At 31.1% G+C, this 26,777-nt stretch overlaps 1 protein-coding gene across 1 annotated transcript; it reads right to left on the bottom strand.

Annotated features, from left to right (window-relative positions):
- Nucleotides 1–970: 970 nt before the first annotated feature.
- On the bottom strand, nt 971–24,622 carry LOC143194116 (uncharacterized). The gene is made up of 3 exons (XM_076400699.1): nt 24,387–24,622; nt 1,963–2,151; nt 971–1,219 (listed from the first exon to the last, which is right to left on the bottom strand). Exons 1-3 carry the CDS (start codon nt 24,508–24,510, stop codon nt 1,077–1,079), a joined length of 456 nt encoding a protein of 151 aa, XP_076256814.1. The 5' UTR covers nt 24,511–24,622; the 3' UTR covers nt 971–1,076.
- Nucleotides 24,623–26,777: the final 2,155 nt, after the last annotated feature.

The raw sequence follows: 26,777 nt of genomic DNA, 5'->3' as shown, positions 1-26,777 counted from the left end.
CGGAATGAACTCTTTTTATATCTCTACAAACCACAACACTAACTTATTTTAATCCCTGTACTTTTTCATTTACTTACAGCATTTAAACAGTTAAAGGATTTACTGTGCTCAATCCATATCGAATGAAGATTAATATTTTTACGTTATTCAACTATGAACATTCGAAAATATTGTTATGAAAAAACCAAATATTTATAACGTGAATAATGGCAGGATACATAAAACGAAATTAGAAAGGCGCACAATATGTTTTTAATTATAGTTTGTTGTAGTGGGAAGAGGCAATTTTACCACGTAGCAATTTCGTTAATTAGTCGAAGTTGGCGTGACGCTCTTGAAAGATGTTTCATTGTTTGTCTTATAATTAAAATTAACATCCAGTTGAGAGGCAACTACACTGGGAGTTACATAATTCGGATTTTTTTACAATTGTGAAAAGATGTAAGGAAGAATATGTATAAAAGTTAGGTTATTTACCGTTTTGGATGCGTATAATATTAGATTATTTTATAATAATTTGTTGTCATATAGGAGTTTGTTGTTCGTTTATACATGTTTGTAATTGTATTACTATAGTATCACGTGTCATCGGATACTTATTAATATATTAAATAAGTGTAAAATGAAAGGTGTCAATGTCACTTGTTATGTCAGTGTCATAAATGATTGAAGATTGACAAATAAATAGAATAATGGGGTTAACAGAAACATAATTATGTAATAAATTATTTTTAATTTTGAATTGGTATAAAAAACACAGTGTACATAGATTTTTTGAATATAAACTACATTTTTTTGGGTTATTTTTTAGACCAAACGTTTATATACTATAGAAATAACATATATTATTATTATCACATTTAAGAAGGCATTACAAATATTTCAACCGTTTTTGACAGAGTAAAAAAAGGATAAAAATATGTATATAAATAAACGTAAAATTGATAAAGGCGAAATGAATGGTAGAATGGAGAGAGGAGAGCTAATGGAGAACATAAAGTAATACCAAAATGAAACTAAAACATTAGAAACTTAAATATGTTTTTTTTTTGTTATTTTATGTATCTAAAATGATCTTAAGCGGATTTAGCGGTGGTGGAGGCTGAATCAGCTGGTACTGGAGCTACAGTTGGTATTTCGGGATACTCGAGTTTGGCTCCCTCTTCGCATTTGAAACTGGGGCAGCATCCTGGGAATGGAGCGGTTTTGTTGGTCTTTTCTGTAATAAAAAATAATTATTTTTTTATTGTTGTTCAAATATATTAGTGTGTAATTAATGAATATAGAATGGTTTATTGTTACCATTTTATTGAATGTTATGTTATACGTTGGTGTTTTTGACATATTTATGTTGGATGTTCAATAAATGTTGTCGTTCCATAAAAATATGGTTTTGTAGTTTTTACGTAAGCTTTTTTATATTGTTAGAACAGGTACATGGTCAGATGGTGTTTAATCTGGGAAATAGGCCGAATGTTGCAATACTCCGTAATATAATTCACCGATTTTCGTGATGTTTTTTAAGGCTATGTTAGAATTTCTTCTGTTTAGTTTTAACATTTTTTTCTTCTATAAATTCGGCTTTTTATATGAATTTTTATATCCAGCTAGTTCAGAAAATTAAATAAAACCGGAGCTAATCGATTTGATTATTGATTGTGAATACGAAATAATGAATACTTCAATTTGAAATTTGACATTGACTCTCAGATGTCAAAAAAACAGATGACCAACTCGTTGAACTACCATATTAAGTATTGATTGTGAATAAGAAATAATGAATATTTCAATTAGAAATTTGACATCGGCTGTCAGATGTCAAAACACAGATGATCAACTTATTGAACTACCATATTAAGTATTGATTGTGAATACCAAATAGCGAATATTTCAATCTGAAATTTGACATCGAATGTCAGATGTAAAAAAAAACAAATGGCCAACTTAGTTTCTAACAATCACCTTCGTCAAGTTTGCATTTTGGATTGGCGAGTGGCAATGGGCCGCAGTCTTCGACGAGTTCCAAGAGCCTTGGTGGTTCATCTTCGGACAGGACGCAAGTGGAGCGACCGCAGAATGGGTCTAATTCCCAAACTTTGCCTGGTTCGAAGGTGGCGCATTTGGTGGAGGCGAAGCACATGCCGGGGAAATCTGTAAAGGTAAACGTTCAGTTTTATTGTTACGTTGAATATAGGTTATAGTTGTCTATTGATTTACGTAATGACAGAAAAAAAACTGAATAATAATTGCGTTTAATAAAGTCCATTTACCATTTCAAGGTAGTAAAAGCTACTGGTTTTGCAACGTTACAAAACTGCAATAAATACGGAGTAAATGGGAATTGTCGACAATGGTTGCAATATTTTTTATTAATGTCATTCAACCTAGTTATCTTTCGTTTCAGTTTATTTATTAAATAATAATATACGTAAATGTTTCCAAAGCCAACCTGTTATATTTTAATGCCGGTTTTAATCATCGTGAATATGAAAGTAAACCGAAATACAATCACTTGGTACTGCTGTTGTTATCGTTTTATCGTTTAACTTGATTTATTTAACTAAAATAGAAGAAATATTTTTCTTATATGAAATTTAGAATGCATTGAACCAGATTAGTAAGTACCAAAACAAAAATTAGTTCTAAACGGTGGATTTTAATCAGTTCAAGGTGCTTGTACGCCTCTCACAATTATATGTGCAGTGAAAAACCTTATATATATTGCAATAGTGTTATATTATTCTTAGTTGTATGTGGCAATATAAGACAGTATATGTAAAGCTAAGACAGAAAATGGTTCAAAATTTCATCGAATTTTTGTATTATTCTCTTCTTACTAACTCTTCATATGCTGATTTGATAATCTTTTTATGCGAAGCTAATGGTTGGTCGAAACAAAAAAAGCACATGGACCTATCTCAGGTCAATAGGGGGCTTCCAGAATGGTATTATTTGAGAATTTTAAACATTGCTTTGCCGATGATATTTTTGGTTGTTACTATACAATTTTATGTTCTTTTTACGACAGCATATTTTGAGTTTGATCACTGTGGCAACATTGGAAGTTACGAGTATGTTATAAATCGGTCAAAACGCTTGCTGAAGTGGAAAACAGATTCGTCAAGTGATAGCGATAGAACTGAGAATTGTATGAAAAATAATTGTAAATATGTATAATACTGGTTGGGATTAAAGAGATTATCTGATGCGGTGACGAATATTATAGCAGGTGCTGTGACATGTCACATAGAAGCGTGTAGTTGCCAGACTGTCTCATAATTAATGAGAAATATGCAAAAGAAAAACAACGAACATATTCTTTCGGAATATGAATACTAAAGAAGAAGCATATGAAACAGATGAAGGCAAAGCAACTGTGGAAATACTAAAAGAAGCCCTAATATTGGGATGTGTAGAAGAGAAAATGGACCTTTCAAAAGAAGATCACTAAGAGATTTTCATGAAAAAATGCCAAGGTATTACGAGAAAAGGCATATAATTAGAAAACAGCAATAATAAACAATATAGCCCTTCCAATAAAACAGCCAATGCACGTTACGTTAAATATATTATGCCAAATGCGGTTTTAAAAAAATTAAAATTAGTTTTCTCTACTAAACTTATACCCTATCTAATTTCTCTAATTCATAATTCTTTAAAACCAACGAACGTTGCAAGCCAAAAGTTCTAAAGTAAATAATTTTTGATGGATGGATGCACAAATGTTAATCAGGTGGATTAGACCTCCAGGGGATAGCATAGGTAGTTTGGATAAGATTTTAATATAAATATAATAAAACAAGTCTAACCTACAAACTGCTATGGCTGTATAATTAATTGTAGTTTAAATCCTTCAATAATATACGCATTAGATGCACTATAATGCGAAAATAAATTATATTTTATAAAAATTTTGTTTCGTTAAAAGTTGTTATATATCAAAGCCAAAATAAACTAAAAGCCATAGTAAAATGTGGCAACATTGCGATGTTTTGACGTCATAAATTTAGATGACGTGACTATACTGCTATTTTTGATAGACTATACTGTCTAAGAGCCATTAAAATTAGACAATATTCAGTTAATATGCATTCTATTTTATTTCTATATGGTAGTTGGTTATTTGTTAAAGTTCTTAAACATGTTAAACACAAAGCAGTGACAAGAATGTTGGTCTCCCCGTACATCGACGAATCAAAAGTCTCTGTTACACATCTACAAACATGTAACAAAAAGCAGTACCAGCTAAATAACCAAAACTAAACTGCGAGTACGTCGAATGGGATATACCAACATAACGTCATGAAAAAAAAGCTCTTTTTACATCTGGCTGATTTTCGACAATGACTTTTTCAGCGCCAGTGCGTGATTAATACGTGAATGGAAAGCGGGTGGTCTTTGAATCATACTTCCTCTTTGTCCATCGTACTGTTTTCACGTTACCCACCGAAGTCTGTCGGATGAAGGACCCATTATATATACTTCCACTGGCTTCCTGGTATATTTCACGTCATCAAATAAAAAATGGATTCGGTTTTGCGGTTATTACTAACCCTGAATAAAAAATCAATGGATTTAGTTGATATTACGTTGCAGTCAAATAGTTTAAAGAATATGTTTATGTAAATTAGTGAAATTTTACTCTATTATGTAATCAAATTCTTTTACTTTCTCTTTTATATTAGGTGCTTGCATGTATTTTTTTACACACTACAAAGGCATTTATTGAAGAAAATAGGTACAATATATAATTCCATTATTTTCTGCCACTTTTTCCATTTTTTTGGTAATATGGTAATGTCGTGTTGAAAGAATGACGTTTGCTTGATAGCTACTCAATCATCAAGCTATCTTCGCCGCTTCTTTAGCCCAAGCAATGCTGCATTGATCTAAACAAGTGATAATCAGGTGGTGCCATGTCTGGTGAGTATTGTTATACTGTTAAAACCAGGTTTTTAGTTTCTTATTGACTGGTTTTACTTTTGTCTTGTGCAGCATGAACAAGTGATGTTTGCACTTCTTTTTCATTCCTGTAAAGCTATAGTAATTCAACTTTAGGGAGATATCGATATAAGCGACGAAGATAATGGATATTATCAAAATAGTAGCTTTCTTGGTTCAAAAGCTGATGTTCTGGTACCACAAGTTGAAACGCTTTGCTGATAAAAGATAAAGTGTTTCGTTTCAAATATCTCTTTAATCAGTTTTTAATTGCCTTGGTACATAATTCATGTTATGTGACATTAATAGATTGTATTTTATAAACAGATTAAAGGGTTATTAGCAGAGGATGATTATTGACTACAAAGTAAAATTAGGGCTACAGTGCAGAAGGAAATCTTAATGAGATGTTGTGAATCTTCGACAACATTTTACAATTTACTTCTAACAGTCCCCGGTCTGACACATAGGTGGCGCTACTAGAATTAAATCCATATATGTATTAGTTACCCCAAACCCTCAAAAGATGCGTGCATAAATTTGATAGCTATCCGATTATTAGTTTGTGAATTATAGCATTTTGAATGAAGCAACTCTTGTTATTGGGAAAAAAATAGATAAAAAGGAATTGCGCATGTTGATAGAATATTGGTTTTTGAAGGGAAAAAATACAGTTGAAGCAAAAACTTGGCTTGATGCCGAGTTTTCGGACACTGCTCCAGTAAAATTAACCATCAAGGATTGGTATGCTAAGTTTAGACGTGGTGAAATGAGCACCGAACTTGGTGAACGCAGTGGACGCCTAAAATAGGTTGTTACCGATGAAAACATTAAAAAAATCGACAAAATGATTTTGAATAACCGCAAATTGAAATTGAATGAAATAGCAGACACTCTAAAGATATCAACTGAACGTGTATTTCATATCATTCATGAATATTTGGGTATGAGATAGCTCTGTGTAGAGTGAGTGCAGCGCTAGCTCACTGTTGATCAAAAACGACGAGGAGTTGATCATTCGGAGCAGTGTTTAAAGATGATCAAGCGTAATATATCCGAGATTTTCCGTCGATATGTGACAATAGATGAAACGTAGCTCCCTCATTTCACTCCGAAGTCCTATCGACAGTCATCCGAGTGGACTACACACGAAGAACCCGCTTCAAAGCATAAGAAAACGCAATAGTCGGTTGGCAATGACCATGGAATAGTTTTCATTGACTACCTTGAAAAAGGGAGGACCATCAACAGAAGGACGAAATCGCCGAAAAACGACCGCATTTGAAGAAAAAGAAAGTGCTGCTCCAACAAGACAATGCACCAAGTCACAAGTCAGTGAAAACAATGGCACAAATCCATGAATTGGGCTTCGAATTTCTTCCTCTACCGTATTCTCCAGATCTGGCCCCCAGCGACTATTTCCTGTTTTCAGATCTCAAAAGAATGCTGGCTGTGAAGATTTTTTGGTCGAGTGAAGAGGTGATCACCGAAACTGAAGCCTATTTTGAAGCAAAAGACATATCGTACTACAAAAATGGTGTAGAAATGTTGGAGGTCGCTACAATCAGCGTATTACCCTTGAAGGGAATTATGTTGATTAAAGAAAACTAATTTTGCCAAAAAGATGTGTTTTACTATGGTAGGCGGACTTTTCAATTGACCTGTTATAAGGCATTTTTTCTGTAATAAAACAATCAAGCATTATTTGATAGCAGTTATTAAGTGTCGCCCATTACTACCACACCACCCGTACAATATAGTATGAGGTTTTTAAAGAAAACGACTGGTTCAGCGCGCCAAGGTAACCAAATTATTTCATACATCAGGCGCACAATCAATTACAATAAAAATAGTCTAGTTTTAACCGCATTCGTCGTTTTAACGTAATTTTTGACCGTGCTTCCTCTCATTCTTTTATTAAGCCCATTAAATTCACCGGCCGGAATTGTAAAGTTGACAGTTAGATTTGCGACAATAACCAGCACATTTGAAACAAAGCGTCCAACTTAGTAGTATCAGTCATGGAGGTGAATGTAGATTAACACGCGAAATATATTCTTATTAGATGAATTTATACTCTATCTTGTCTATCAAAGTATTCAATCGAAAGTTTTATTAGTTGTTTTCGTGAATTGATACAACACATACATTGATGGGCTGGGTTTTCGTCCAATAAATCTTGCAAGCTTCTAAAAGTATTTAATGGGCCTTAATTTCGTATTTCATGTTTAGAATGATTTTTTAAATTAATTACATTTTTTATTAGATACGCTTAGTATAATCTTAATTTACAAATCAATTTATTACTACTGTTCTGCTGTACTTGTTTTAACACATAAGTAAATACTTCAGCATTAAGCATACTACTTCCCAATATTTAGACTAATGAATAAATAGAGATTGAAAACTCGTGGTGATTATTATTTACACTATGCAGTATTACAGAATGAAAAAAAAAAACAAAAGACTTGATTTTTATATGAGATAGCTTTATTAACGATATATCAGAAGTTCTCTAATATATTGCTTGGTTTAGTTCAGATGTGAATCTAATTAGTTAAGAATAATAGAGAGTAGAACATGTTCTTTGTAGGATACATAGGATATGTGGTTTTTGCAACACTGAATCTATTTTTGGTTAGAAACACTAGAGAACAATATAAACAGCAATGGTTGATTATTTAAACTAGTGAAATACTTTATATTTCCGATTATAAACGTCATTTAGCTATTAAAAACAGTAATGGATGGCTTGGACAGATATATTGTCCATTAAGAAACATGATAAACCGTTTTCCTTTAAAATACCTGTTATCATATTTTTTTTTCTTAATATTTAAAATTTCCCTTTTTATTAATAAGACAAAATGATCGATACTTTAAATGTATTAAGTAACTAAAATAGCGAACAAGGACAGAGTTTTATTACTTTTTTAAATTTATGTGATATTTAACGTGGGGAAACAGTAATAAAAATCAATTTTGTATGGGAGAAACGATGATAAAACGGGCCGTATAAATAAATGTTTTATATATTGGCTTTTAATTTGTTTTTATTTCACGTACATATTGGAATATTTATATTTATATATAGGTTTCGTTTCTTATTGCAGTGATTAATGTTTAGTTTGTAGAACAAACTTTTGGTATTAATATTGAGTAGCTATTAGTTGAAAAGCTTTTGGTCTTATCTCTTGGTCTCTAACACTCTTTAATAATAATCTTCAATAATAAATGTAATAATAACCTTAATTTACAGTGATTTTAGTAAAATTTTGACAAGAGAATGGTTTGTTATATTGATTTAACATTAATTCTTCAATGAATAAAATTAAATGAAGTTCGAGGTTTATCATAAAAAATCTTATTTTATTTGTATCAAATTGTTTTTCAAATTTGGATATTAAAATGCATAAAAGTGTAAGAGAAAAGCTCTTGAAAATTGTACTCATTCGGCTATATTGTATGTATTTAAAATACGAAAAAACATAATATTTTTAAATTGTGTATTTGAAATATGGAATACAAAATCAAGTAGTATTTTGACTATCTTTACATAAAATAGAAAATACAATTAGGTGTTTTGTGTTATATTGTATTATATTATCATATTATTACATTTTTTATACTTGGGTAGCGTTCAGATATGGTAAGCTTTTCGTTTTTATCGTTGACTTGATATGATTTTTGATATCTGCAGTTGATCTCCCAGGCACTATTTCATGTTTTTTTTTAATTTGTCAGGGCATGAAATGCAGGATATTGAATCCTTTGACTCTCATTTGTTGTGATGCTTTCTAGCAACCAACGCATCTTGTTTTTGAATTTTGTTGCACTTGTGTAGCATGGCTGCATTGCTGTAAAATGTTTCAAATTGATATCCTACAGGTGAACTAAACTGATTTTTACAGATAATAAGTTTGAGTTATTAACGTTCGTACTAATAAACTTAATTAATACACAGAAGGTTTGTGAAAATAACCTATTAAGTATGAAAATGACAATTAACAAGATACATGACAATTTGATGCACAGTACAGGTACATTGTTGCCAACTGTGAAGATTGACTGATCTAATTATTTGAGATGCAATGAGAGTGCAAATTTCAAATACACAAGCTATATATATCTACTAATAGAAATAAAAGTGTTGTGTTGACCATAATGCTGATATCTTTTGAGACATTTTCGTTAACCACAACCCACTAGTAAAGTTTCATTAGTCTTTTATTTTCTAAAATTATGAAATGAAGAAAATAATGTTCTGACAAATTAGAGGAAAATAGTTTTCTGATAATTTTGCGGACATTATCTAAAAATCATTACAAATCAAACTAAAGCAATATTTCGTTTGGTCCCGCCTAAGTTCCAAGCAGTCAGGGTTGGGCAATATTCGAATTACCTGTGATTAAAATACAAATATTTATTTTGTATTTGCAATTCAATTACTTTTTAAAAATGCAATTTTAGATTGCATTCAGGGCAAAGTTATGTCTGTACGAACGAGATTAGATCGGCTGCAAGATTGTAATTTGAATCATTTTAGTGTTATTGAATCGCAAGTAGCGGACGGTTTAGACAGCTTAGAAAGAGGATATGATAAGCTTATTAAACAGTCACCTAAAATAGATGAAGCCATATTGGCATTATATTAACATCCTAGATACAAAATGCATTAATGACCAGAAAGCATCACGATAAAACAGATACAAATACTTTAAAATCCTGTAATTCATGCCCTGCAATGCCTTACAATGTAAATAATATACAATATATAGGCAAATAATGTCTGGGCATAATAATAGGCTGGGCTGGACTGGTTCTGTTCTATTTACATAACCTAGTACCTGTCTATATTTTGTAATTTGCATATTCAATTTTAAATAAAAATTGTTGTGTTTTATATTTCACTGTGTTTTATGTATCAAATATTCGAAACTATTTTGTATTTTAAATAGATGCCAGTAGAACTTGGCCGGATCTGTAAGCAGTATTCATCAAGTCATCGTCAGCATTCACTTAACATGAGTAAAAGTTGTTATATAAAGCCGCTCGTGGCAGATGTCCTACCGCAACAATTTCTTTATTTCAAAACGCGATACGATTCTTTGTCGTTACGCCGCCTGTCGCTATTGTACAGTAAGTTGGATATCGGCCGTTCCCAACTGGTTTGTCGGCTTGGTCGGTACGCCACTCGGCCTCACCCTGCTTGATTGCCTTCACTTTCGATTTTTACCGTCTTGCAAAATTGTTCTTTCGCCTTCCAGTTATTTGCAGTTTATATAGCAGCCATGTGCGATTTATTAAAAAGACATGCAAAAAAAGAACCCGAAAGCGATCGAGTAATAGTCCAGTTCGAAATAATGATTTACGGTTAATTGACGTTTAAATCAATTTCAATTATGGTATATTGTTCTTGTTTCCATTGGTAAAAAGTTGATTTGTTATTAATATTTAAGCTGACGTTATTACGTTTATATTAGTATTATTAATATATTGGAACTGTGAAGTAAATTTAAAGGATTCAATATATTTTGTTTAGTATAGTAGATAGTAGAACTAAATTTCCTAAATTAAATTACAAAAAGTTAAAGATAGTAATCAGAAGGGATATTGTCTGATTGATTGATTGATTTTTGTTGAATGGAGTCAAATTATAAAGTTATTTCATTGTCTTTTCGGTGTTATCAAAAATAAATTTCCATTTAAAAATCGATTTGTTTCATATTTTCAAAGCTTAAGCCTTTAATAAAATAACCTTAAGAGTATTTTTCAAAATTAAAATTATTTTATGGAGATCTTTATACTCTGTACATTCGCATCAAAGTAAAATTATGCTTTGGATTTTTATTATATTTATTTATTTATATATTATAGACTCATCAGCATCAGGCCCAGGGACTATCTGGGGTCTATTTACAGATATACAATATACAACACATTTACAGTATCAGTTATCAGTTAAAGTATGCAATGTTATTACATGTATGTTGCAAGACAAGTAAAATATGTAAAAGCATACAGATGCATGAATATATGAATGCTACAGTATAATGGTCGCACAATCCATGACAGTGATAAGGATACAAAATACAAAAAAATCAAACAAACATGCATGCTATTACAAGAATGCACATTATTATATTTATAGTAGTGGCCCTGTTATGGTTAGAAAATTAATCAGCTTGTCCAGGTTCTCCAGCCTAAGACCCTGGTGGTCCATCGTCTCTCCCAGGTCGATCACCCGTCTTTGCGAGTTGTATCTTCGGCATTCGATTAGTATGTGTTTGGCACATAGTGAGGAACCACATTCGACGCACAGTGGCGGACTTCTTCCCTTAATGAAAAACTCATGGGTCAGTTTGCAGTGACCAATTCTGAGACGCGGGAGTGAGCTTAAGCTGCGTCTGCTGATGCTAGTGGTGTTAAGGTCTTTATAACACTCTTTTTTTCACCTCCCAAAGCTACTTGTTTTCTGTTAGATTCCATCTGAGTTGGTCTAGATGTCTAAAGATTCTAATAGAGTGCTGCTTCATATCTCTACTCCAGAAGAGGAAATTTTCAGTAAGTGATCCTCCCTCTTCTTGGTTAAGTGATTCACTCTTTCATTTTCAATGATCTCAGAGAGATAATGGAACTACATAAAGTTGATAGTTTTTCCGTTCCATTCCAATTTAGAGGTTAGTCCACAGATAAGTACTCCTAGCGGGTGTAGAGGTTGGAGATATGGTTGAAGGCACTTTAAGGGGCTCATTGAATCGAAAGTAATAACTAATCGTTTGTCTTGCACATCTTGTACTGATGCATGGCACAAAGTTCAGCCGTCAATACACTCGACGAAACTTGGAACATTGCTCTTGGAACCGTCCGAGAATATGAAAGGGCGTTCAGGATATTTCTCAGTTTTATATTAACTGAATTGGGTGCGGATATTGCTAGAGTCAGAATTATCCCTTGGTAGACTCCTCATGAAGAGATCAACAGTCGCCATGAAGGCAATGTATCCTCGGAGGTGTATATCGGTAGAAAAACCAGCGATAAGCGACTATAAACTGCATGAATTTATGACAAGGGCCCCTGTGTTGCTTTCTAGAGGGGTTGTTTTACTAACTTTAGAGAATTCATAAACGCCAAAAAAATTAGGAAAAGTTTTTTCGTAATTCGGCGAAAAAAAAAAGACTTTTTTCTTTATTCTTTTTATTTATACCTGATACTATTTGAAACTCGTTATTTTCCTAAGATATATTATGCTGATATAAAAAAATGTTAGCATTCAAATAATATGTGTAATAGTTAACAAGTGTCAACAGAGTTATTTTTTAGGATGTGGATTTAGTAAAATTAGTAATCAGATATTTCTGAGGTGAATAAATCTGATAAATACGGCTGGATGATAAATACGGTGTAATGGGTTTCTATGTATGGGTACATTTGACATGCTGACTGGGTGTTAGCAAATGGGGGTGGGTGAATTTGCAGTCTTCTAGTATAAGTCGATTAAGGATAATTTGGCAAGATTTAGTCTTGAAAAGTACAACTGAGGAGAAGAAATGATGCTTTATTGGCTACAGCTTGTTGCTATCTTCCATTTTCATCCAATTCAGTTGAATCATGCTATTTAATTTGGATTCAATATAAAGAAATATATATTTATACTGTATCCTTTTTATTGTGTTTGTATAAGCATCCTTGGCCATGAGGTTATCCATTTTCTTTCCCGTAATTCTCTATCGCAGGAATCGAACCAAGGGATCTTGCAGTCTTATTTAGTGTGGTAGGTCTTTGAAGTTTGTTAAGTGAAAATTATGGTATATTTGGGGAGTTTGAATTAACAGAATTATTTATACATCTAACACCTTTTCGGAAACATTTAAAACTATATTTGTACTAAATGATGAAACTGATGACTGAAACTGAAGTGTAAACAATTTTCTTCATATTTGAATATGTCAAGTTATTAAGAATAGTACATATTTTAGCGAAAGGTAATTGCGAAGAATTCATAAAAAATAAATAGTAGGAGTATAATTTTAATAATTCTAATGGGTCAAATATTGTTTAACAAATATTTGTTCGCAAACTAACCCTCTCCCTTCTCACGCCTTATAAGTTTTCAAGTTACAAGAAGTAGTTTTAAAGTAGTAGCCACGAAACCACATTCAATAATATCTTGTTTTAGACAAAAATAAAGTATTTTTAGTCCAAAAATATATCTTTCATTGTTCATAAATAATAGCCTGTTAACAGTTATTAACAGCAAGGTTATTAAGTATGTTATGTAATTTTATATAGAATCTATCCGAAGTTGGTGTGAACATACGTCATCTCAATAAAAGACGTTAAAATGTTGCCACATCAACTCTGTTTTAATTTATTTTGTTTTTGACATATAACAATATTCTAATCTAAATAAAATAATGAAACAAAAATGTTATTAAATATAATTTATTTTAGCATTATAGTACATCTAAGAACTACAGATAATTATACAGCCACAATAGTGTATAGGTTAAAGTTTAACCACTTATCACTGTTATTTTCAAGAATTTTGCTTATGTTTTATAACTGTTTTTAACCAGAATAATATGAGAAGGAAAATGTTGTCTGATTCCAAGACGAATCTACAAATTACGACAGGCAACACATTAAACATTTCAATGACGTATATTCACAGCAACTTTCGATAGACTACATGTAATTAGTGAATTTCATGCAGACACTGGTTTTGTATTTATTCGCAATAAATATTTATTGTAAAAATAATTTAAATCATAACGAGATAGTGATATAACATTAAATTTATTAATATTTAGTAGTACGAATAAGTTCTGACTTTTTTGGTTGTTATTGTAGAAGTTAATGGAGTTGGTAATGGAGTGATTACTGACTATTTGCAGACGTCAAAACTATGCTCTAACCATGAAGTGATTACTGATTTAGAAGGTTGTTTTGAAAGCAAATGTGTTCAATGTAGCAAGTATATGTATCATTCTTGAAGGAAGAGCAATATCTTAAATATGCTGTTAGCTAATTGAGGACTTGTTGAGCGACGTGTTGTTTTAACAGAATTATTATAAGATATTAAAAAGGAAACAAAAAACTGAAAAAAAAGTTTATTTATTTTCTTCAAGCAAAATCAAGTAGGTTAAATTAAAAATATCACATTATCTAAAAAGAGAGCAGATTTAAAACCCAAGAATTGTACTGGTTATTCGAAATATACTCTCAACTTGACCCAAGACCAAGTAGGTGAGTTTATTTGTCAATTATGAAGCCTATTTGAACTTATGCGATGTAAATATGAGGTTGCACTAACCGACTAGTGGTCTAACATTACCAAAACAAAGTTTTTCCATTAATTAGCAATGCTTATAGCTACGTAGTCAACGAAGAACTACATGATGATCTCGAATTCAATTGATTATCCAGTATTTTGCCTGAAAACATGAAATAAGGGTACTAAATCATAGCAACATGGAAGCATCGAGTATTGATACACGTACAACAGAACAATATTAATAAAATAACTTGTAAAACAAGATTATATTGTCCCTATCTAATGGACGATGTAATAAAAAAATTCTACAGTAGTCGAAATTTAAAAAAAATATATAGTCAAGATCTGGATTTGAACTCAGGACCACCCCCGTTGGTAGATAAGTGTTTTATAAATTAAACCACGACAATGGTTTCATATGATTAAAAATGGTAGTAACATTGATAGTTATTGCAAATTACAAAATTCTGTTCATGAAATTGAAACCTATCATATTAGTTTAAATACATGTGATATCGATATAATAATTATATAAAAACTTGTAATGCTGACATTTTAAAATAATCAGTGTAAGCCTATATTATATTAAATGTTTATCATTTATATAGTTTATTACGTGAAAGTGGTTTGAATATATGAATAACTTATGACATATAACACTTTCAATTTTATTTATGATTGTTTTTTCTTATCGTGAACACGTGAGCTAAAGATTCAACGATGACGGCAGCATCTGCTCGCCGTCTTTCGCATCGATTTCACCGTTAATTACCGCGTTCTGCATTCTATTTCTCATATAAGGTAGTTTATTTCACCAACGAGTGGTTTCATCGCCGTGTCCTGCCTCCATTAGCGGCAATTAATCGATTTGATGCTCGTTTTATGAAACAAATCGTCTTCGATAAAACGGTTTGGCGTTGTTGCTGCAATGCCGGTTCGATCGCTGCTCGACAAGCACTTTCACCGGGTCGGACTTTTACTTCGAAAAGTCAATACGTTTTCGAATGTGGGACATCGACTCGGCCTACGTTAAATTCTCGGTTTACGGTCCTTTCTCGTATGAGTAATTTGTTTTTGTTTCATTTCGCCTTTTGTTTTGTGCTTGATTTGTTTCTGTTATGGTCGTTCGTTGTCTTGCATGATTTGGTTCAGTCATGGTGACGAGTTTTTAATGAGTTGTGGTCTCTTGAAGCCATTATTTTGTTATTATCTCTAATAGGGTGAGAGTGTCATTCGTGATAGTTGAATTTTATATTATGTTCATATACCCTACCATTCGAAAGTTTAGAAACATTTTATTTTTAGTTGACATAAAAATATTGCAATAAATGTTTAAATAAACATCTTGGTATTGGAGTTCATTGTTTTTACGACGGTGCTTATAGCGATAATAAACAAAATTACTAGCGTTGAGAACTATCGACCGAAAACGACTATCGACTGTTTAATAAATGACTACTTTTTACCAGCGACTGTTTCGGTCGCTATTTTCGGTTCGACTGATTTAACTACATTTTACTATAGACTGTTTCAGTCGTGTACTTTCAATTACTATTTTCGGACCTACTAGTTCATTCGACTAATTTTTAACGTTCTGGCTTCGTCATGGCAAAGTCTCTCGATATTTGTTCAAGCCTTTTAAGTGTTATAACTTATTATTGTATTTAAAAATGGCGTAATGGTTAAACAATGGATAAAGATTGATTGTGAAAATACGATATAAATATTTAGTGGTCATTACTTCATTCCTCTTTACAATCTAGTCAAATAAGTAAAATATAAACATAATTTTAAAAATCATTCAAAATGAAACTGTTATTTTGAAGGTAAATAATTCATTTTTTCACACTGCTACTTGTTAATTTAAAATTAATTAAATTAACTGGTCTGTATAGCACACAGAATGAAACAATTATCTCCGTCCTTTCCTGTTTTAAAATTGGTACGGGAAGGAATCCTTACATCTCCATCTATTATGTCTATATAGAAAAAGAGTAGGAGTCGACTATTTTCCACTATTTTCGAGCTATTTTACGACAGTGCTTGTGGCACTTCAACATCAACAAAATTACAATTTTTTTTATGAAGGTTCCCTTATTTTATTAAAAAAATACGTGTTTCATAATCAAAAATATTACTATATAGCTAATTGCTTATTATTACGGTATATCTAGACTTTTATATTGAATATCGTTTAATATTTTCAATATGGGTTTACAATTTCAAAAACTATTGGTTTTGAATCCAGTATACGCATATTGGATAGTTACAACAGTTCATAAGTGCATAAAATGGTAACAAGGAAACAGATTTCTCTTCAACACAGGAGTACTCTCCGTAATAGCTGTGCTATCAGGAAGGATATTTTATGTTCGAAATGATAGAAAAGGTTGGAGTTTCTGAAAACTGGAAAAATGTCCTACGGACTTGCCTAGTCCAAAATTGAAAATGTTTAGATTTAATAGACATGTATTTATGAGTTGATCAAAAACGGTCTTCAGAAGCTTGCTAGCGGAATAATATGCGATTAAAACTGTAAAATTGAATACTAAAATAAGTTAGTAAGAATGAGTAAAATTTGTCAAGAAGTTATTAAAAATAAGGACGTCTATTTTGGCAAAGACAACATTTTAACGAGAAATACATTTTTATAAATTTGTACTAAATATAACGGATCAATGGAAAAGTCGCCGGCCTGACACATAGTTGGCGCTACTACAATTAAATCCATATGTTTTTTAGTTAGCCCTAACTCTTAAAAGATGAGTGTATAAATTTGACAACTGTTGGATCAATTGTTTGTGCATTATAAAATTTTGAGTGAAGCAACTTTCGTTATAGTGAAAAAATGGATGAAAAGGAATTTCGCGTGTTGATAAAATATTGCTTTTTGAAGGGAAAAAATATAGTTGAAGCAAAAACTTGGCTTGATGCCGAGTTTCCGGACACTGCTCCAGGAAAATCAACCATCAAGGAACGCAGTGGACGCCCAAAAGAGGTTGTTATCGATGAAAACATAAAAAAAATCGACAAAATTATTTTGAATGACTGTAAATTGAAATTGAATGGATTGTTATTGGACCGTTTGAAGGACGAAATCGCCGAAAAGCGGTAGCATTTTAAGAGACAATGCACCGTGTCACAAGTCATTGAAAATGATGTCAAATATCCATGAATTGGGCTTTGAATTGCTTCCCCATCCACTGTATTCTCCAGATCTGGATAGCGACTATTGCCTATTCTCAGTTCTCAAAAGAATGCTCGTTGAAAAGAAATTTTCGTCAAATGAAGAGGTGATCGCCGAAACTGAGGCCTATTTTGAAGCAAAGGACAAATCGTACTACAAAAATGGTATCGAAAAGTTGGAGGGTCGCTATAATTAGTGTATCACCCTTGAAGGGAATTATGTTGAATAAAAAAGACTAATTTTGCCAAAAAAAAATGTGTTTTACTATGGTAGGTCGGAGACTTTTCAATTGACCTGTTAGTTGCTATGTTTGAATCACTTATCTAATTAATATAAAATATATATAATTGCATATTTTTTATAATGTATTCAATTAGTAGATGATGAAAAAAATACCAAAATATTTGAATCAAATAAAATAGAAAGTGTTTTCTAATATTTCGTTCATTCTCTTCATAATGAAGACCTCTAAAATTAATGATCTTTAAAATTTCGTTTTATTCCTTTATTTATCTCCGTAATAGACTCCAAATGACGTTCTCTAAGAGGTTTTTCGGGTTTAGAGAATGATCTCTAAATAGTGCAGTTTTGGAATTATATCAGTTGAATTTTTGATCGAAAAAGTACGCGAAGAATAAGTCATTGGCCTATATATCTGTCATGAGCACGTATAATCAAACAGCACAAGCACCAATAACAATAAATTATACTATCATTCCATATAGCAACAGCTTTAAGTATTTCGCAATGAATCTTGATCCAATATTTATTAGTAAATAATAAATTGCTTTTATATAGGAAGTATTGAAACCTATATAGACATACGGAATACAGTTATGGGGATGTTCCGCGAAAACTAATATTAATTCTACAAAACGTTCTACAAAACAAAATATATACTTCTATGAAGTATTGTAGGTGCGTCAAGATGCTACAGGACTGACTGCTTACACTGAGACGTTCAGATACCGACTATATCCCAAAAAATCAAGAGAATTGCAAGAAGGCATGAGGAAACTTCAAACTTCATTCTGACATCAATATCAAAGTAATATAATTCTTGAATAATATCACAGCAGGACACAGACTGAAAAATATCAAACCATTTAATCCAGTGTAATGTAGAGTAGTGAGGTTCATTTAAAAGAAAAACAGTAGTGTTATAAATTAGTATATATAAACATTATTGCACCGAAGACTAAGACAGGGTCGATGGGTCTTCCTAGACGGCCCATCGGGGACGGGGACGGACTGTTACTAGTCGCCAACGACTAGTGACAAATAAATAAGCTAAAAATGAAATTTATTATTTTTTAATGTATACTTGAAAACTGTGTCTTGATGTCAGCGCTCGGTGATAAAATCAATCGATGTCAGTTATGCAGTGCACTACAATCGCCGCCGCGATTGCATTCCTCATCCGACGCTATAAAAGTGAAAACTATAACAAGTGATGTTTTTTTTCGCAATGGTTCTCAGCTAGATTAAATATAAAAGAAACTAGCACAGAATCGGCTGCGGTCGCTTTTGTTATGTATGTATGTTGAACGTCGATGTTACGTAACGCTATTTTCTAAAGGCAATTAACTGGGCTGACCCATTTTACCAGACCTCTCGTATCTCGTGATTATGTTTTTTCTTTAGGTTTTGATTCATTCGGGGTTTAAATTAGAAGGATATCTCTATATAAAATCAGCAGTTTTGATTTTGAATAATGTAATTTGGTTATATATAATGATTTAGCAATGACGATGTTAAATTTGTAAATATCTCTCGAGCTAGTATAACATTTCGAACTTAAATATGTATGTTTTTTTTTGATTCTATGAAGTAATTGAGGTATACAATTGATTGAGTTTTTGGAATTGAGGTTTTGGTTAAATTGTTAAACACTAATTGAATTTTTAAATCTTATAAATAATAATATGTATTATTATTTTAGATAAAAAAATATGTGAAAACATTGAACGTGCCTTTGAAATTTAAGGTTTTTCCTCGATTTTCCCCCTTTCCTCCATCAGATCCTGTCTTGGTTTCGATAGGACTATCTCGGAGAACAGATTTAAAAATGCATATTGCAGTAGTTTACATATGCTTGTATAACGGAATGAAGGATAAACGAACTCCTCATAGACTTCTTTTTGGAGATCGATGTTTTCAATAGAAGGCGAAAGATTACTTCTAAAGATGACATCGTTTATGATCAGGGAAAGCTTGCTGAAGAATTGTAGTTTAACAGTTTTAGCAATTACGAAGCTTGGTGAAGAATATTCGAAATTTTGTGGCGCCAATAACAGTGTATCGGTTATGGAATGCTGAATTTTAAAGAATTTGTAATTTATATCTGTCATTAGGTCAAAATCTAAATTATCCATACATAATATAGATAATTATAGAATATTGTAGAATAGAGTTATTGGGATGTTCTGCAAGAAATAATATCATCATAATACAAGTATTTCACAGTAAAACTCTGATAACTACTGTGGATGCACTCTGATACTACAGGAAGAATTACTTACACTGAAATCTTTTGGATTCCAGCTATCATATAGAAAATAATGAGATTCGCATGAGGATATGACGAATGACTCGTATAAACACGTGTTTTGTGTTGTCTGGTGTTGTGTTGCAACGCTTGGACAACAGTAAACTAGGATGCAGAGTCAAGAGAACCAATCTGTGTAAACTTGTGTAGTTCTGTTGTCTAGTTAAGTACCTGGTTTTAAATCACTGTAGAGATAAACTGTAAGTTAGTCGACAACAACATTCTTATAAGAAACAAGATTATTCCAGAACGACATACAAGAAAGTACTAATTTAATGTTTGAACTTGCACTTTCAACTTCAATTTTGATGATGAACTGAATGACCAAACCAAACAAAACAATAACGGGAAATGGTAACTGATGATTTTGAGTAGAGTATTGATGAAACAAAATATTACCTTTTATACCGATTGACGCCACCTGTTTGTCTGAATTAGCAATTCATGGTAAGGATTTATTCTAAAAGGATAAGAATCAGCTGTGTTTTGAAAGGGACATTATTTAACAAAAGATGTAATGATTAAAAAGCACAAAAATTTACTCACACTCTCATAAGTTATTAATATCTAATAACAGAATAATTTTCTAGCATTTTTGATACTAATTCATGGCCTGTGATTAAAATATGTTTAACAAAGACAGATGACTAGAAAGTTGATGTATGTAGTGTTTTTTAACATCTATAATATTTTATTGTTCATATTATATTGATTTAATGATTTTAACATTAATTTTATGTTGTTTTTATTTTACGTTATAAACTTTCGCTTGTTGTTTGTATTTTTTCTTAATTTTCATGGGATGCTGCATCATTTTATGTAAGATTTAATGTATCAGATATGTTTATATAAATTTATAATAGTATAATATTGTGAATGAAATTTATTTTTATCTTTTATAATTTTTTCTTAAATTCTTAGATTTTAGTCTCCTTTTTACTAACTAGGGCTTCTTTCCGGGCTTCGAAACACCGTCCTCGGCATTAAGCCTACCGGCTGGTGAGTGACCAACTTAGATATCATTCCAGAGGACTATCCGGTCTTACCCAGCCTAGTTACTAGTGTGATTGCGATCATTGGTTTTTGGACAATCATAATCATAAACAATCACAAATATAAATTTACGAACATTCCCCAGCAGGATTCACATCCGTGACTATAACAACTGTAGGAGGATCGCCTTTTCGCCTGGAACCTGGATTTTCAGTGTTATTTAAATAAAATCAAGCAAAACCTTTTTATATAACCATTCATTTGGAGAATACTAATTATATTATTAATGAATACGTGTTAGTTTAACATATTGTTTTATGGTATGAGCCTTTTGATTGTTAATCTGTAAAGCGAAAAGCAATAATTGAGCGGAAATTTGTTACACGCTCATTGTTATTATGTCAGCTGATGAATCATCCATCTAATTTTATCCTTTAATGACAAACCTAAGCAAACCAACATTCAATATTAAATTTAACATGTCGTAAATGACACCTGGTCGTACGCGTGACTCATCCGGATGGATAATTGTCAATATTATAGTCGATCGGGTCACATAACATTTAAACGATCGAAGCTGGACCCAGAAAAGGCGAAAAGAAACCGTCAAGGTCATACCTATATACCTGTGTAATTTGTTCCAGATGAAGTGCCGCGATTTTTTCGTCGTTACAATTGACACCTTTCGAGTCAACCGTTTATCGTTAACCGCAGACTGACCGCGTACCATTTGATCTTGAAGCCGTTCTTAGTCACCGACGTAAACTCAATGAAAATAAATAACGAGAAACGACAAAAAGGAGTTCTCGCGGCAAAAAGGATGCAGTAAGACGGGGGATTATTAAAATGGAACTTTCAACCGTTTGAAGGTCGAAAATCATTTTTGTAATCATTATATAATACGGTGAACGTGATCAATTTTTGTATTGATTTCTTAAATCTTTTCAATAATTTCCTGAGGTCCACTCGATCCTGTGTCTAGTTTTCTTCTTGTCAAAACTACCTGCTTTCTATTACATATAATACTAACAAAGTTATAAGTGGAAACTGGTTTTAGATTTCGTACTTATTATTAGAGAAAGCATTTATTTAAGTATTAAATGATATTACGGTTAGGGATGCTGTTGGTTTGTCCTAATAAAATTGTTTTTTGTACATTACAATGATGCCTTCAGAAATAGCCTATTCTTCAGGAATTTTATTCAGGAAAATTGTAGAAAGATATTTGTTTTGTATTTTAATATGAAGTATGAAATAAATGATATGAAGTTATATGGTATGAAGACGAAGAACTGTAACTCTTACTAGATGAAAATCCATTGCCAAATATAATAAAAAGTTGTCGTTGCTCAATATTCCAAACCTTTGAAAGTAGTCTGAATGACTAAAAAGTGAAATAAATCAGAAGCCACAAGAATAGAAGTTGAGAGACATTGAAAAGATAAATTTGGAATTAAAATTAGTAAATTTATAATTTGGAATTACGAACTAACGAAAACGTTCTTTATTTTGTAAAAATTGATCTAGAGGCGTGTTTAGACAGTTGTCAACGGAATCATTAAAATAATTTAAAATTCTAATAAGAAATATGTATTTGCATATTTAAATTATATCATAACCGGTATTAAATCAGTGCAAATATCTTATAAACAAATACGAAATAGTTATTACAATATAACACGATTATCTATGACCATATATTAATAACAAGCTGCATTAACTCAGGGCCTGCCTTGACTTTTCCTTATAATTTATTCAATATTAACATTAAAACATTGAAATTGAACCGAGAGATACTATGCACAGTAAAATTCTTGAGATTTCTCAAAGGGAATGGGATGGAATGGTATTGTGTAACGGTATTCAGAATAAATATCATCGGTTTTAAAGGAGGTTTATTAAATAGTTAAAGAGTCGGTTAATTTTGTACATGTGTTGTATAAGTAATACGGAAGGTGTGACCGAAATAATGTCGTACGTTGTATTAATTGATCTGAGCTACTTGGTTAATACATATGACTGTTACGGGATTTTTGTGATCTGGGCTATGAATAAATGTGATGATTAACATGTTCGATAATTAGTGACCTGGTTTTTTTCTCTTATTTCTGTAACATGAAGTTCCATTTAATAATCTTTGTCTATGTTTCAGTTGTAGATATCATCAGAGTATAGAGATTCCAAATATATTTGAATATGTGTAATGTTTTAAGAGCTTTAGATTTGATTAAACAAATTTGTATATTTTATATGAACAAAATTTCTAATAAGGCTTTCAAAATTAATAAAAATATTTTAAATTTCCTTGTTTTGTTGTATTTTCTTCATCAATTTTCCTTATTATTTAGAGAAGATATTGTAAAATTGACTGGCAGAAAATTATTTCGTTTTATTGGTGCGGCAAATAACCTAAAATTAACAGGCATTTCTACCAACCTTGTATATATTTGTCTTAAATATAGTATATGGTATTAGAATTGGATTATCATAGAAAGCAATATTATGATAATTAAATATATTTTATATAAAATATATGTTGATATAAAATATTGATAATAAATTTTTTGGTATATATATATATATATATATATATATATATATATATATATATATATATATACATGCACAATGCATAAAAACTATATATTAAATAATAATGGTCTAAATTTTGAAATTCTTTTAAATAACACGACTAAAACTGTATTTAAAAAGAAATTGTGAGAGAAATAACGTGCTACTTATCGATTTATCTTTATATATTTTTGATATGATATAGAAATTTTCAGAAACAAAATAGTTAAAAAAAATAAACTGAAATAACGCTTACTTGCTGTATTTTGTTTAATTAGAATTTTAAAATACAACAAATAAAATGAATTAAACTATCCTAATGAAATAAGAAAATTTTAATACATTTTTATCAATGACAATCTCTTTCAAATTTATGATCTTATTGTGGAAGATAATAGGAAGTGAAAGCATCTAATGCGTTGATAGAAAATTAAACTTTTCTATCAGAAATAAATATTTTGTTGACTTGTTCATCATTATTAAAATTAATTTTGTATCGTGTTTTCATTTTAATGAAATTCATTAAAAGAAATTTTTGTTGTAGACAAAATTAAAATATTTTTAAAAATTTTTACAATTTTTCTTTGATAAAAGATGCTATTTAATAAATTTTGTGTTTATTTTGTAAAGGAGGGCGCTATTATTTTATTTGTTAGCAAGGAAAATTCAGTAGATTAACATATGAATAATTTATCTTAACAATAAATATTTTGTTGGCTTGTTCATATTAATAAAATATATTTGTTACTGTGGTAAAAACAAATTTTTGGAAAAAAGTTTTGATGTTATTATTAATAAATATAATTTCTTTTATTTTATGCTGTTTAAATTGATGAGCCTTGGTTATATTGGTTAATAAATTACTTTACCTCTCAAGACATCGGCAGGAATCAGTCTCTTGAAGGTTTTTGGCCTATCTACGGCCTCATCTTTCTTCTCTTCCGCACCGAACACGAGAACAGCCAATAGACCGACAACGACGAAGGTTTTCATTTTTGTGAGTGTGTGCTGGTTCGTTCTTTTATCGAATTGAATAGTGACCCGTGGGCCTTTTTTTAATCACTGTGAGCTTTTTGCTATACCAACTGAGACAATGCGGCCCCGGTGCCGGTTTTATAGGCTCTGTGGGTACGGTGTCGAGCGAGAGGCAGTGGTGGTGGCGTGAGTGAGAGCAGGATGGAAACGCGGCGGTACCGGTGTGTTTTTTTTTTGATCCGTCGAAATGTTAAATCGATTTCTTCGGCAGGAACTATTGTTTCTTCGTAGCAACTGTTCAGTACGGTTTGTTATTCATTAGTTGTCTCGGATGGATTCTATGACATAATAATAATTGTCTTAAACGAGGCAAATTGGTGTTTGTGTCATAATATTCAAAAAAAGTAACTGTACAGTATTTGTTTTATTATCAGAAGTAGTTATCATTCGAGATCATCGAACTGTACACACAGAAAATTTTAATAAATTGTAGAGACATTATTTAAGGTAGATTTAGTAATTACTTAGTATATATTGATGAAAAAAAAGTAACAATAATTTAATCATGTTTATGTTCATTCGTGTTCTCTAATGACAAGGCACAATATTTAAGAATAATTTTGATTACTTAAAACTTTCTATTCCTATTTTAAAATGATTCTTGCTTGTTATTAGGAAATTAATTATTTCAATTAAATTATCATCTAGTTAGAAACACATGTTATCTTTTTGTTAGATGCATTGTTCAGTCAAAAAATTTTAACATTAGTTTACTATTGATTAATTTATCAGTATCATTTCAGTATATATTTGTTAAATAATTAAATTAAATTTAAGAATAACACTTATATCCTGCTTGTTTTTGAGTGACTATATTGTTTCCACATTGCTGCGATTTAGTAGCCTTATTTCATGTTTTAGAGCAAAATCTTCGAACTTCAAACTTCGTAAATCCATTTATCAAGGTCATCGATATTCTTTGTTGTTTACGTATCGATAAGTATTAGTAATTCATTGTAGAACTTTTAGGACCAATCTTGTATCTGATAGAAGAATCTAACATGCGGCAATAAGGATGAGATGTAATTTGTAGGTAATAGCGACATCTTAGTACATCTTCACTGTATACACATTAGCGAAATCTTGGTACTAGTTGAGCGCTCTGAAGAAAGAATCATCAGTTGAATTGTCTATACCACCATTGTAGATTGTTATATAAAAAAATAGATAGTTAAGTGCTTACAATTAATTGTTTTATTAAAACAGCACTGAAACCACATTATTGTCTGTACAGTAGTTCCAACAAGTCGCCATTTCTTTTCGCTAAAATAAACAGTTTTAAAGTAATCTGAAAGTTTTTGTCTTAAACTACAAACATATCTTGAACATATCAACAAACTTGATTTATTTTCAGGTTTTTTATTCTACTGAAATTCATTAAAATGTTTTTTACAGATACATTTGTTCTTTCCTAGATCTTATTTTATACATTTTGTGTTTGATAAAAGTTTTGTGGCGCTATTATTTTATTTTTGATTAAAAGGGATTCAATAGGAGCCTTGTGTACAATATTTGGGCTAAAATTTTGGGTTTTATAAAGTTCTATGTACTGCACGCACTAACAATCTAAAAATATGTATGAATGAGACTTTTAAAAGCATTAAAAGGCTTACGTGCGTTGTTTCAATACTGTAAAAGATTCTTTATGTAACTACCGTCGTATTAACTCAAAATAAGAGGTTAGTGGATCATGTGGGTCTAATATTTTCACTCTGAATGGAAGTCAAAAGCCCACCAATCGACCCTGAAGGTTCATATCTGTTTTCTTGATATGTAAAACAAATTTTTGGTAAAATAACAATTCGAATTAATCGAATTAGTAGGTTTCTGTACTTGGTGGATCGAAAATTTATGAAAAAAAACACTATCGTTCAAAGTGTAAAGGTTAATAAAAAAACTCAGTTTAACTGATTTATGATATATCGCTAAAATATCGCGAAAATCAATAACTAACGGTAATTGACATATTAACATATACAAATATGAAATGAATCTAGAGAAATTATAGTTTCTGGTAAGGAGGAGGCGCATTTTCGTGAATCCCATTTTTGGGAATGTAACAAGTGTTTGGAACCGCAGAAACGCAGAAGTTTTAAACTAACGAAATCGTATTTTATTGACAACCTATAATAATATTCAACTGCGAGAATAATTATTGAAGAAAAATAAACAAACCGATACATTAAAAATAAAAATCGACGTCCCATACTTTCGATAATTTATAA

The sequence above is a fragment of the Rhynchophorus ferrugineus genome, unplaced genomic scaffold (assembly GCF_030347505.1).
Source record: "Rhynchophorus ferrugineus isolate W39M unplaced genomic scaffold, kcgeb_rfMv2 rfM3, whole genome shotgun sequence".
NCBI lineage: Eukaryota > Metazoa > Arthropoda > Insecta > Coleoptera > Curculionidae > Rhynchophorus > Rhynchophorus ferrugineus.
This window is presented reverse-complemented; position numbering and strand designations above follow the sequence as displayed.